General features: G+C 50.5%; 1 protein-coding gene across 1 annotated transcript in view; it reads left to right on the top strand.

Moving 5' to 3' along the window:
* Positions 1–14,030, top strand: part of LOC116952738 (stabilin-2-like) — a 132,289-nt gene that overhangs the window by 35,063 nt on the left and 83,196 nt on the right. Inside the window, exons 17-20 of the mRNA XM_076074418.1 lie at positions 8,548–8,628; positions 10,035–10,193; positions 11,550–11,612; positions 12,636–12,731. Coding sequence (XP_075930533.1) covers positions 8,548–8,628; positions 10,035–10,193; positions 11,550–11,612; positions 12,636–12,731 — 399 coding nt within the window. The remainder of the gene's footprint in view (positions 1–8,547; positions 8,629–10,034; positions 10,194–11,549; positions 11,613–12,635; positions 12,732–14,030) is intronic.

The following is a 14,030-nucleotide window of genomic DNA, read 5'->3' as shown; positions in this document are numbered from 1 at the left end:
CACACTCACTACCCCCACTACACTCACCACACTCACTACACTCACCACACTTACCTCACTCACCACACTCACTACACTCACCACACTCACTACCACCACCACACTCACCACACTCACTACACTCACCACACTCACTACCACCACCACACTCACTACACTCACCACACTCACTACCACCACCACACTCACTACACTCACCACACTCACTACACTCACCACACTCACTACACTCACTACCACCACCACACTCACTACACTCACTACACTCATCACACTCACCACACTCACCACCACCACACTCACTACCCCCACCACACTGACCACACGCACCACACTCACTACACTCACCACACTCACTACCACCACCACACTCACTACACTCACTACACTCACCACACTCACTACACTCACCACACTCACTACACTCACTACCACCACCACACTCACTACACTCACTACACTCATCACACTCACCACACTCACAACCACCACACTCACCACACTCACCACCACCACACTCACTACACTCACTACACTCACCACACTCACTACACTCACCACACTCACTACCACCACACTCACCACACTCACCACACTCACCACCACACTCACTACACTCACTACCCTCACCACACTCACTACACTCACCACACTCACTACACTCACCACACTCACTACACTCACCACACTCACTACCACCACAACACTCACTACTCTCACTACACTCACTACCCTCACCACACTTACCACCACCACACTCACCACCACCACCACACTCACCACACTCACTACACTCACCACACTCACTACTACCACCACACTCACTACAATCACCACACTCATTACACTCACTACACTCACCACACTCACTACACTCACCACACTCACCACCACCACACTCACTACACTCACCACACTCACCACACTCACCACACTCACTACACTCACTACCCTCACCACACTTACCACCACCACACTCACCACCACCACACTCACTACACTCACCACACTCACTACACTCACTACACTCACTACCCTCACCACACTCACCACCACCCCACTCACCACCACACTTACCACCACCACACTCACCACCACCACCACACTCACCACACTCACCACACTCACTACCCTCACCACACTTACCACCACCACACTCACCACCACCACACTCACTACACTCACCACACTCACTACACTCACTACACTCACCACCACCACCACCACACTTACCACCACCACACTCACCACCACCACCACACACCAAAGGCAAGTGCTGTTAGCGAACAGCACCTACGAAGGCCGGCACGGCGCACCAAGGGGGTGTGTGGCGAGCACCACGCTCGGCCACCTTTGTCTCCCCCAGTGGCGAGGTTTACTTCACACCGCACCGGGTCACTCATTAGGGGAGGCCCAGGACCGGTTCAGACAACGGTCACCGGCACTGTGCCGTGAGCGGGAATCAAACTCGGGCCGCCGGGTTCGTAGCGCAGGGCGCTGACCGCTACTGCACTGACCACTACTACTACACTGACCACTACTACTACTACACTGACCGCTACTACTACTACACTGACTACTACTACTACTACTACACTGACCGCTACTACTACTACTACACTGACTACTACTACACTGACCACTACTACTACTACACTGACCACTACTACTACTACACTGACCGCTACTACTACTACTACACTGACTACTACTACACTGACCACTACTACTACTACACTGACCACTACTACACTGACCACTACTACTACTACACTGACCGCTACTACTACTACACTGACCACTACTACTACTACACTGACTACTACTACACTGACCACTACTACTACTACACTGACTACTACTACACTGACCACTATTACTACTACACTGACCACTACTACTACTACTACACTGACCGCTACTACTACACTGACTACTACTACACTGACCGCTACTACTACTACACTGACCGCTACTACTACTACACTGACCGCTACTACTACTACTACACTGACTACTACTACACTGACCACTACTACTACTACACTGACTACTACTACACTGACCGCTACTACTACTACACTGACTACTACTACTACACTGACCACTACTACTACTACACTGACTACTACTACACTGACCACTACTACTACACTGACTACTACTACACTGACTACTACTACACTGACTACTACTACTACATTGACCACTACTACTACTACACTGACCGCTACTACTACTACACTGACCACTACTACTACTACACTGACTACTACTATTACTACTACACTGACCACTACTACTACTACACTGACTACTACTACACTGACCACTACTACTACACTGACTACTACTACACTGACCACTACTACTACACTGACTACTACTACTACACTGACCACTACTACTACTACACTGACTACTACACTGACTACTACTACACTGACTACTACTACACTGACTACTACTACACTGACCACTACTACTACACTGACTACTACTACACTGACCACTACTACTACTACACTGACCACTACTACTACTACACTGACCACTACTACTACACTGACTACTACTACACTGACTACTACTACACTGACCACTACTACTACTACACTGACCACTACTACTACTACACTGACCACTACTACTACACTGACTACTACTACACTGACTACTACTACTACACTGACCACTACTACTACACTGACTACTGCTACACTGACCACTACTACTACTACACTGACTGCTACTACTACTACACTGACCACTACCACTACTACACTGACCACTACTACTACTACACTGACCGCTACTACTACTACACTGACCACTACTACTACTACACTGACCGCTACTACACTGACTGCTACTACTACTACACTGACCACTACCACTACTACACTGACCACTACTACTACTACACTGACCGCTACTACTACTACACTGACCACTACTACTACTACACTGACTACTACTACACTGACCACTACTACTACTACTACACTGACCACTACTACTACACTGACCACTACTACTACTACACTGACCACTACTACTACTACTACACTGACCACTACTACTACACTGACTACTACTACTACACTGACCACTACTACTACTACACTGACCACTACTACTACACTGACCGCTACTACTACTACTACTACACTGACCACTACTACACTGACCACTACTACTACTACACTGACTACTAATATTACTACTACACTGACCACTACTACTACTACACTGACTACTACTATTACTACTACACTGACCACTACTACTACACTGACTACTACTACACTGACCACTACCACTACTACACTGACCACTACTACTACACTGACCGCTACTACTACTACTACTACACCGACCACTACTACACTGACCACTACTGCTACACTGACCGCTACTACTACTACTACACTGACCACTACTACACTGACCACTACTACTACTACACTGACTACTAATATTACTACTACACTGACCACTACTACTACTACACTGACTACTACTATTACTACTACACTGACCACTACTACTACACTGACCACTACTACTACTACACTGACCACTACTACTACTACACTGACTACTACTACTACACTGACTACTACTACACTGACTACTACTATTACTACTACACTGACCACTACTACTACACTGACCACTACTACTACTACACTGACTACTACTATTACTACTACACTGACCACTACTACTACACTGACCACTACTACTACTACACTGACTACTACTATTACTACTACACTGACCACTACTACTACACTGACCACTACTACACTGACCGCTACTACTACTACACTGACTACTACTACAACACTGACCACTACTACTACTACACTGACTACTACTACACTGACCACTACTACTACACTGACCACTACTACTACTACTACACTGACTACTACTACACTGACCACTACTACTACACTGACTACTACTACTACACTGACCACTACTACTACACTGACTACTACTACACTGACTACTACTACTACACTGACTACTACTACTACACTGACTACTACTACTACACTGACCACTACTACTACACTGACTACTACTACACTACTACTACTACACTAACTACTACTACTACTCCACTGACCACTACTACACTGACCGCTACTACTACTACTACACTGACTACTACTACTACACTGACCACTACTACTACTACACTGACTACTACTACTACTACACTGACTACTACTACACTGACTACTACTACTACACTGACTACTACTACTACTACACTGACCACTACCACTACTACACTGACCACTACTACTACTACTACACTGACTGCTACTACTACTACTACACTGACCACTACCACTACTACACTGACCACTACTACTACTACACTGACCACTACCACTACTACACTGACCACTACTACTACTACACTGACCGCTACTACTACTACTACACTGACCACTACTACTATTACACTGACTACTACACTGACCGCTACTACTACTACACTGACCACTACTACTACACTGACTACTACTACTACACTGACTACTACTACTACACTGACTACTACTACACTGACCACTACTACTACTACACTGACCACTACTACTACTACACTGACCACTACTACTACTACACTGACCACTACTACTACACTGACTACTACTACTACACTGACTACTACTACACTGATCACTTCTACTACTACACTGACCACTACTACTACTACACTGACCACTACTACTACTACTACACTGACCACTACTACTACACTGACCACTACTACTACTACACTGACCACTACTACTACTACACTGACTACTACTACACTGACTACTACTACACTGACCACTACTACTACTACACTGACCACTACTACTACTACACTGACCACTACTACTACACTGACCACTACTACTACTACTACACTGACCACTACTACTACACTGACCACTACTACTACACTGACCACTACTACTACTACACTGACTGCTACTACTACTACACTGACCACTACCACTACTACACTGACCACTACTACTACTACACTGACCGCTACTACTACTACACTGACCACTACTACTACTACACTGACCGCTACTACACTGACTGCTACTACTACTACACTGACCACTACCACTACTACACTGACCACTACTACTACTACACTGACCGCTACTACTACTACACTGACCACTACTACTACTACACTGACTACTACTACACTGACCACTACTACTACTACTACACTGACCACTACTACTACACTGACCACTACTACTACTACACTGACCACTACTACTACTACTACACTGACCACTACTACTACACTGACTACTACTACTACACTGACCACTACTACTACTACACTGACCACTACTACTACACTGACCGCTACTACTACTACTACTACACTGACCACTACTACACTGACCACTACTACTACTACACTGACTACTAATATTACTACTACACTGACCACTACTACTACTACACTGACTACTACTATTACTACTACACTGACCACTACTACTACACTGACTACTACTACACTGACCACTACCACTACTACACTGACCACTACTACTACACTGACCGCTACTACTACTACTACTACACCGACCACTACTACACTGACCACTACTACTACTACACTGACCACTACTGCTACACTGACCGCTACTACTACTACTACACTGACCACTACTACACTGACCACTACTACTACTACACTGACTACTAATATTACTACTACACTGACCACTACTACTACTACACTGACTACTACTATTACTACTACACTGACCACTACTACTACACTGACCACTACTACACTGACCACTACTACTACTACACTGACCACTACTACTACTACACTGACTACTACTACTACACTGACTACTACTACACTGACTACTACTATTACTACTACACTGACCACTACTACTACACTGACCACTACTACTACTACACTGACTACTACTATTACTACTACACTGACCACTACTACTACACTGACCACTACTACTACTACACTGACTACTACTATTACTACTACACTGACCACTACTACTACACTGACCACTACTACACTGACCGCTACTACTACTACACTGACTACTACTACAACACTGACCACTACTACTACTACACTGACTACTACTACACCGACCACTACTACTACACTGACCACTACTACTACTACTACACTGACTACTACTACACTGACCACTACTACTACTACTACACTGACTACTACTACTACACTGACCACTACTACTACTACACTGACTACTACTACTACACTGACTACTACTACTACACTGACTACTACTACTACACTGACTACTACTACTACACTGACCACTACTACTACACTGACTACTACTACACTACTACTACTACACTAACTACTACTACTACTCCACTGACCACTACTACACTGACCGCTACTACTACTACTACACTGACTACTACTACTACACTGACCACTACTACTACTACACTGACTACTACTACTACTACACTGACTACTACTACACTGACTACTACTACTACACTGACTACTACTACTACACTGACCACTACCACTACTACACTGACCACTACTACTACTACTACACTGACTGCTACTACTACTACTACACTGACCACTACCACTACTACACTGACCACTACTACTACTACACTGACCACTACCACTACTACACTGACCACTACTACTACTACACTGACCGCTACTACTACTACTACACTGACCACTACTACTATTACACTGACTACTACACTGACCGCTACTACTACTACACTGACCACTACTACTACACTGACTACTACTACTACACTGACTACTACTACTACACTGACTACTACTACACTGACCACTACTACTACTACACTGACCACTACTACTGCTACACTGACCACTACTACTACTACACTGACCACTACTACTACACTGACTACTACTACTACACTGACTACTACTACACTGATCACTTCTACTACTACACTGACCACTACTACTACTACACTGACCACTACTACTACTACTACACTGACCACTACTACTACACTGACCACTACTACTACTACACTGACCACTACTACTACTACACTGACTACTACTACACTGACTACTACTACACTGACCACTACTACTACTACACTGACCACTACTACTACTACACTGACCACTACTACTACACTGACCACTACTACTACACTGACCACTACTACTACTACTACACTGACCACTACTACTACACTGACCACTACTACTACACTGACCACTACTACTACTACACTGACTACTACTACACTGACCACTACTACTACTACACTGACTACTACTACACTGACCACTACTACTACTACACTGACCACTACTACTACTACACTGACTACTACTACACTGACCACTACTACTACTACACTGACCACTACTACTACACTGACCACTACTACTACTACACTGACTACTACTACACTGACCACTACTACTACTACACTGACCACTACTACACTGACCGCTGCCCACAGAACCCCCACCACCCACTCACGTCTGTGAACAGTGGACGTCACGTGTGTGCGCGCGTCCGCACGTTGTCAAGGGGCCGTCCATAAATGACGTCACGCACCTAGGAGGGGAGGGGGGGTGAGACATTTGTGACGATGGGGGGGGTGGGGGGGTTGATAAATGTGACGTCATATAAAAATGCGCAACTTTAAATAAATATAAACAACACATTATTCTCGGTTCTTTCGGTAAAGTCACGTAGAAGGGAAATAATGAAATGATAAAAATAAAACAATTAAATTCTCACGACGTTTCGATTGCAACACAAGCAATCATCATCAGGTGTGAAAACCACAGCAATCCAAACGTCGTGAGAATTTTATTGTTTTATAATGTTTATTATTTTATTATTTCCCTTCTACGCGACTTTACCGAAAGAATATGAATCCCTGCAGTCACGAAAGCTTTAAGTCGAAATATAGACAACACGTTCTTCTTAATTAAACAGACTTTTTAATAGAAGTTTTCTCCTACAACATCAGAGTGCAGCGCCACATTAAACACGCACTACAATGACAATAGTTTAAAGCGATTTGTGAGCATGTTTAATTTTGTTTGGGGGGGGGAGGGGGCAGAGCTTTGTGACGTCATATTTTAAGTGGGGTCTGACTTTATGTAACGTCGTGTGACGAAGGGGGGGGGGGGTCAAAAATCCTCCAAAATGGCGTGACGTCATTTATGGACGGCCCCCGAGTCGCGCTGCGAGTGGTGGCGCCGCGGTTAGCGCGCCGCGCCACGAACCCCACTCACGGCCACCGGTGACGAGCGACGTGCCTTAAGCGAGCACCCGTCGCGTGCGTGAGCACCGGGAAGGCGCCGGGGAGACAAAGGCGGCTTCGGCGGGGGGCGCGGGACCGACCACCCGTCCACCGGCACTCGCTCGACGGCACTTGCCCCAACGGCCTGCTGAGGCTACACGGGTGGGGGGTAAACCTTTGTCTTTGTGCGTGTAGATGGAGGTCGGAGTTCTGGTGTCCACCCCTCGCATTCGAACCCTCGCGAACCAGTTCGTGGCCATCAACGTGAGCAGCCAGGTAAGGGGGCGGGGCCATCAGGGGGGGGGGCGGGGCGATGGGTCAGGGGCGTGGCTTCCATACCTAACTGCCCAATCACACGCTGGCACCGACGAGCCAATGGCAGAGCAGGGTCGAGACGATGCAAGGGTTGGTGCTCGCATTGCGGTTGGCCCGTGTGGGAGTGATGAGCCCTGCTGCTGCTGTTGTTGTTGCTGCTGTTGTTGTTGCTGTTGTGGTGGTGGTGGTGAGGAGAGTGACATTTGGATGACAGCACTGAGGGTTCACGTTACTTTGAAGGTAAAGTGCCTGCACGGAAAAGGACAGGCCTGGTGAGAAACTGGGTGAGTGACTCAGTCAGTGATGGGTGGCTCACCACAGTACCGGATACTGCCAAGTTAGTGACTCGGTGTGTGAGTGACTCGGTGAGCGAGTGACTCGGTGAGCGAGTGACTCGGTGAGTGAGTGGTGAGTGAGTGACTCGGTGAGCGAGTGACCCGGTGAGCGAGCGACCCGGCGAGTGAGTGACCCGGCGAGTGACTCGGTGAGCGAGCGACTCGGTGAGCGAGTGACTCGGTGAGCGAGCGACTCGGTGAGCGAGTGACTCGGTGAGCGAGCGACTCGGTGAGCGAGCGACTCGGTGAGTGAGTGATTCGGTGAGCGAGCGACTCAGTGAGTGAGTGATTCGGTGAGCGAGCGACTCGGTGAGCGAGTGACTCGGTGAGCGAGCGACTCGGTGAGTTAGCGACCCGGCGAGTGACTCAGTTAGCGAGTGACTCGGTGAGTGAGTGACTCGGTGAGTGAGCGACTCGGTGAGCGAGCGACTCGGTGAGCGAGCGACTCGGTGAGCGAGTGACTCGGTGAGCGAGTGACTCGGTGAGTGAGCCACCCAGCGAGTGACTCGGTGAGTGAGCGACTCGGTGAGCGAGCGACTCGGTGAGCGAGCGACCCGGTGAGCGAGTGACTCGGTGAGCGAGTGACTCTGTGAGCGAGTGACTTGGTGAGCGAGTGACTCGGTGAGCGAGCAACCCGGTGAGCGAGCGACTCGGTGAGCGAGCGACTCGGTGAGCGAGCGACTCGGTGAGTGAGTGACTCGGTGAGCGAGCGACTCGGTGAGCGAGCGACCCGGCGAGTGGCCCGGTGAGCGAGCGACTCGGTGAGTGACTCGGTGAGCGAGTGACTCGGTGAGTGAGCGACTCGGTGAGCGAGCGACCCGGTGAGCGAGCGACTCGGTGAGCGAGCGACCCGGCGAGTGACTCGGTGAGCGAGCGACTCGGTGAGCGAGCGACTCGGTGAGCGAGCGACTCGGTGAGTGAGTGACTCGGTGAACGAGCGACTCGGTGAGCGAGCGACCCGGCGAGTGACTCGGTGAGCGAGCAACTCGGTGAGCGAGCGCCGCGGCGAGTGACCCGGTGGTTGACCCCCAGGGGCGGATCCTGCTGGGCGATGACGCCGCCCCGCTGATGGAGGCCGACGTGCTGGCGAAGAACGGGCGGCTTCACGTGCTGGACGGCGTGCTGGTGCCGCCCTCCATCCTGCCCATCCTGCCGCACCGCTGCGACCAGACGACGCACCACGTCAAACACGTGGGTGTGGGGGAGGGGTGCGGGGGGAGGGATGGGGGGGGGGGTTGGGGGGAGGGGGGGGACCTCCCTCCTGCCCATCCTCCCGTGGACGCGCAGGAGGGAGGGGGCACGCGGGGACCCTCGGGGCGGTGTGGGGGGGGACGTGGGGAGGGGTGGGGGGGACGTGGGGAGGAGGTGTGGGGGGGACGTGGGGAGGAGGTGTGGGGGGGACGTGGGGAGGAGGTGTGGGGGGGACGTGGGGAGGTGTGGGGGGGACGTGGGGAGGTGTGGGGGGGACGTGGGGGGGAGGTGTGGGGGGGACGTGGGGGGGAGGTGTGGGGGGGACGTGGGGACGGGTGGGGGGGACGTGGGGGGGAGGTGTGGGGGGGACGTGGGGGGGAGGTGTGGGGGGGACGTGGGGACGGGTGGGGGGGACGTGGGGAGGGGTGGGGGGGACGTGGGGGGGAGGTGTGGGGGGGACGCTGGGCATGGGAAGCGGGAACCTGCGGGTGCAGGTGACAGGGGTCTGGGGCGAGGCGGGAAAGAGCGTGGGGAGGCGAGGACACGGGGACGTGGGGATTGTGTGTGTGTGTGTGTCATCTGTGTGTGTACTGTGTGTGTGTACTCTGTGTGTGTGTGTACTCTGTGTGTGTGTGTGTACTCTGTGTGTGTGTGTGCTGTGTGTGTGTACTGTGTGTACTGTGTGTGTGTACTGTGTGTGTGTGTCATCTGTGTGTGTGTGTGTACTGTGTGTGTGTACTGTGTGTGTGTGTGTGTACTCTGTGTGTGTGTGCTGTGTGTACTGTGTGTGTGTGCTGTGTGTGTGCTGTGTGTACTGTGTGTGTGTGTACTGCGTGTGTGTCATCTGTGTGTGTGTGTGTGTACTCTGTGTGAGTGTGTGTACTGTGTGTGTGTGTACTGTGTGTGTTGTACTGTGTGTGTGTACTCTGTGTGTGTGCTGTGTGTACTGTGTGTGTGCTGTGTGTGCTGTGTGTACTGTGTGTGTGCTGTGTGTGTGCTGTGTGTACTGTGTGTGTGTGTGCTGTGTGTGTGTACTGTGTGTGTGTACTGTGTGTGTGTACTCTGTGTGTGTGTGCTGTGTGTACTGTGTGTGTGTGTGCTGTGTGTGTGCTGTGTGTACTGTGTATGTGTGTGCTGTGTGTGTGTGTGTATATACTGTGTGTGTGTGTGTGTACTGTGTGTGTGTGTACTGTGTGTGTGCTGTGTGTACTCTGCGTGTGTGTGTGCTGTGTGTACTCTGTGTGTGTGCTGTGTGTACTCTGTGTGTGTCCTGTGTGTACTCTGTGTGTGTGCTGTGTGTACTCTGTGTGTGTATCATCTGTGTGTGTGTGCTGTGTGTACTCTGTGTGTCTGCAGGGCCTCTGTGTCAGCTGTTCGTCAGTGCAAATGCAGACCTGTCCCAAAGGCAGCGTCCCTTTGGTGAGAACAACCCTCAACAACTCTCCCTCTGTCTCTCCATTGTCTCTCCATTGTCTCTCCATTGCCTCTCCAATGTCTCTCCATTGTCTCTCCATTATCTCTCCATTGTCTCTACATTGTCTCTCCAATGTCTCTCCATTGTCTGTCCATTTTCTCTCCTTTGTCTCTCCATTGTCTCTCCATTGTCTCTCCAATGTCTCTCCATTGTTTCTCCAATGTCTCTCCATTGTCTGTCCATTTTCTCTCCTTTGTCTCTTCATTGTCTCTCCATTGTCTCTGCAATGTCTCTCCATTGTCTTTCTATTGTCTCTCCAATGTCTCTCCATTGTCTGTCCATTGCCTCTCCATTGTCTCTCCATTGTCACTCCATTGTCTCTCCAGTGTTTCTCCATTGTGTCTCCATTGTCTCTCCATTGTTTCTCCATTGTCTCTCCAATGTCTCTCCATTGTCTCTCCATTCTTTCCAATGTCTCTCCAATGTCTCTTTCATTGTCTCTCCATTGTCTCTCCAATGTCTCTCGATTGTCTATCTATTGTCTCGCCATTATCTCTCCAATATCTCTCCAATATCTCTCCGTTGTCTCTCCATTGTCTCTCCATTGTCTCTCCAATGTCTCTCCATTGTCTCTCCATTCTTTCCAATGTCTCTCCAATGTCTCTTTCATTGTCTCTCCATTGTCTCTCCAACTGTTCCTCCAATCGTTCCTCCCAGACCCTGAATGTTCTAATTGTGATGCTCCCCCTGCCCCTGTGCGTCCCGCCCCCTACCCCTGTGTCCCGCCCCCTGGCCCTCTGTCCCGCCCCCTGCCCCTGTGTCCCGCCCCCTGCCCCTGTGTCCCCCCCGTGTCCCGCCCCCTGCCCCTGTATCCCGCCCCCTGCCCCTGTGTTCCGCCCCCGCCCCTGTGCCTCCCGCCCCCTACCCCTGTGTCCCGCCCCCTGCCCCTGTGCATCCCGCCCCCTGCCCCTGTGTCCCGCCCCCTGCCCCTGTGTCCCGCCCCCCGCCCCTGTGTTTCCCGCACTCAGGACAACTTCCTGCGAGGCTGCATTTACATGAAGGACATCATGGGGATGTTAATGTCCCAGCAGGGCTGTGCGCGATACTGCAACTACACCGTCACGGTTCGACTCCCGACCCCCGTTGTCCGGCGATGAGCGACGCGAGAGTCAGCACCGCTGCTGACTCAGCAGCATCGCCAAATGCATTTGTAATAGCGGAGTTCTTCGTCACCATGTAAAACATTTGCACAGCTACGATTGGTCGTCAATGATCCTGACGTGGGTGGGTTGGTGGGGGGTGGGGTTGGGGGTGGGGTGTCAGGGTGTTAATCAGGATAAAGGGGGTGGGGCTCTGCTCTAGAGGGGCGTGGCCAGACACCCACGTGCTCTTTGTTGTTGTCGTCGTTGCGCAACCACTGGCTCAGACGTGGACAAAGCAGCCCGCGGGCGGTGGTTGTGACGGTGGCTGGAAGATGTTAATTACCTCGCCTGGTATACAGGAGGTCTATGTGGAGTCTGTGTCTCTCTCTCACCATCATCACGGTGGCTAAGAGATGTTAACTACCTCGCCTGGTATACAGGAGGTCTATGTGGAGTCTGTGTCTCTCTCTCACTATCATCACGGTGGCTAGGAGATGTTAACTACCTCGCCTGGTCTACAGGAGGTCTATGTGGAGTCTGTGTCTCTCTCTCACCATCATCACGGTGGCTAGGAGATGTTAACTACCTCGCCTGGTCTACAGGAGGTCTATGTGGAGTCTGTGTCTCTCTCTCACCATCATCACGGTGGCTAGGAGATGTTAACTACCTCGCCTGGTCTACAGGAGGTCTATGTGGAGTCTGTGTCTCTCTCTCACTATCATCACGGTGGCTAGGAGATGTTAACTACCTCGCCTGGTCTACAGGAGGTCTATGTGGAGTCTGTGTCTCTCTCTCACCATCATCACGGTGGCTAGGAGATGTTAACTACCTCGCCTGGTCTACAGGAGGTCTATGTGGAGTCTGTGTCTCTCTCTCACCATCATCACGGTGGCTAGGAGATGTTAACTACCTCGCCTGGTCTACAGGGGGTCGTGGGGTCGACCACGACCCTGACGCCTGCTGCTGTATATTTGGTGTTTGCGTGTCTTTCTCTCTCATCATCATCACAGTGGCTAGGAGATGTTAACTACCTCGCCTGGTCTACAGGAGGCCGTGGGTTCGATCGCGACCCTGACTCCTGCTGCTGTATATTTGGAGTTTGTGTGTTCTCCCCATGGACGCGTGGATTTTTCTCCGGTTTTTCTCTCCACATTTAAAATCAACGTCGCGTGTTTAGATTATTTGGCCGCTATACGTGTCCACGTGATAAGCGACTTCGTTGACCTATCATTTGTGGCGAGCTCACTTCTGAAAAAGAGCTACATAGCTCAGTGGGGCCTT

This window comes from Petromyzon marinus, chromosome 48, assembly GCF_048934315.1.
Source record: "Petromyzon marinus isolate PM22_M1 ecotype Great Lakes invasive population chromosome 48, UKy_Petmar_22M1.pri1.0, whole genome shotgun sequence".
Classification (NCBI taxonomy): Eukaryota; Metazoa; Chordata; class Hyperoartia; order Petromyzontiformes; family Petromyzontidae; genus Petromyzon; species Petromyzon marinus.
The sequence above is the reverse complement of the archived record's forward strand: the minus strand, read 5'-3'. Positions and strand labels throughout refer to the sequence as shown.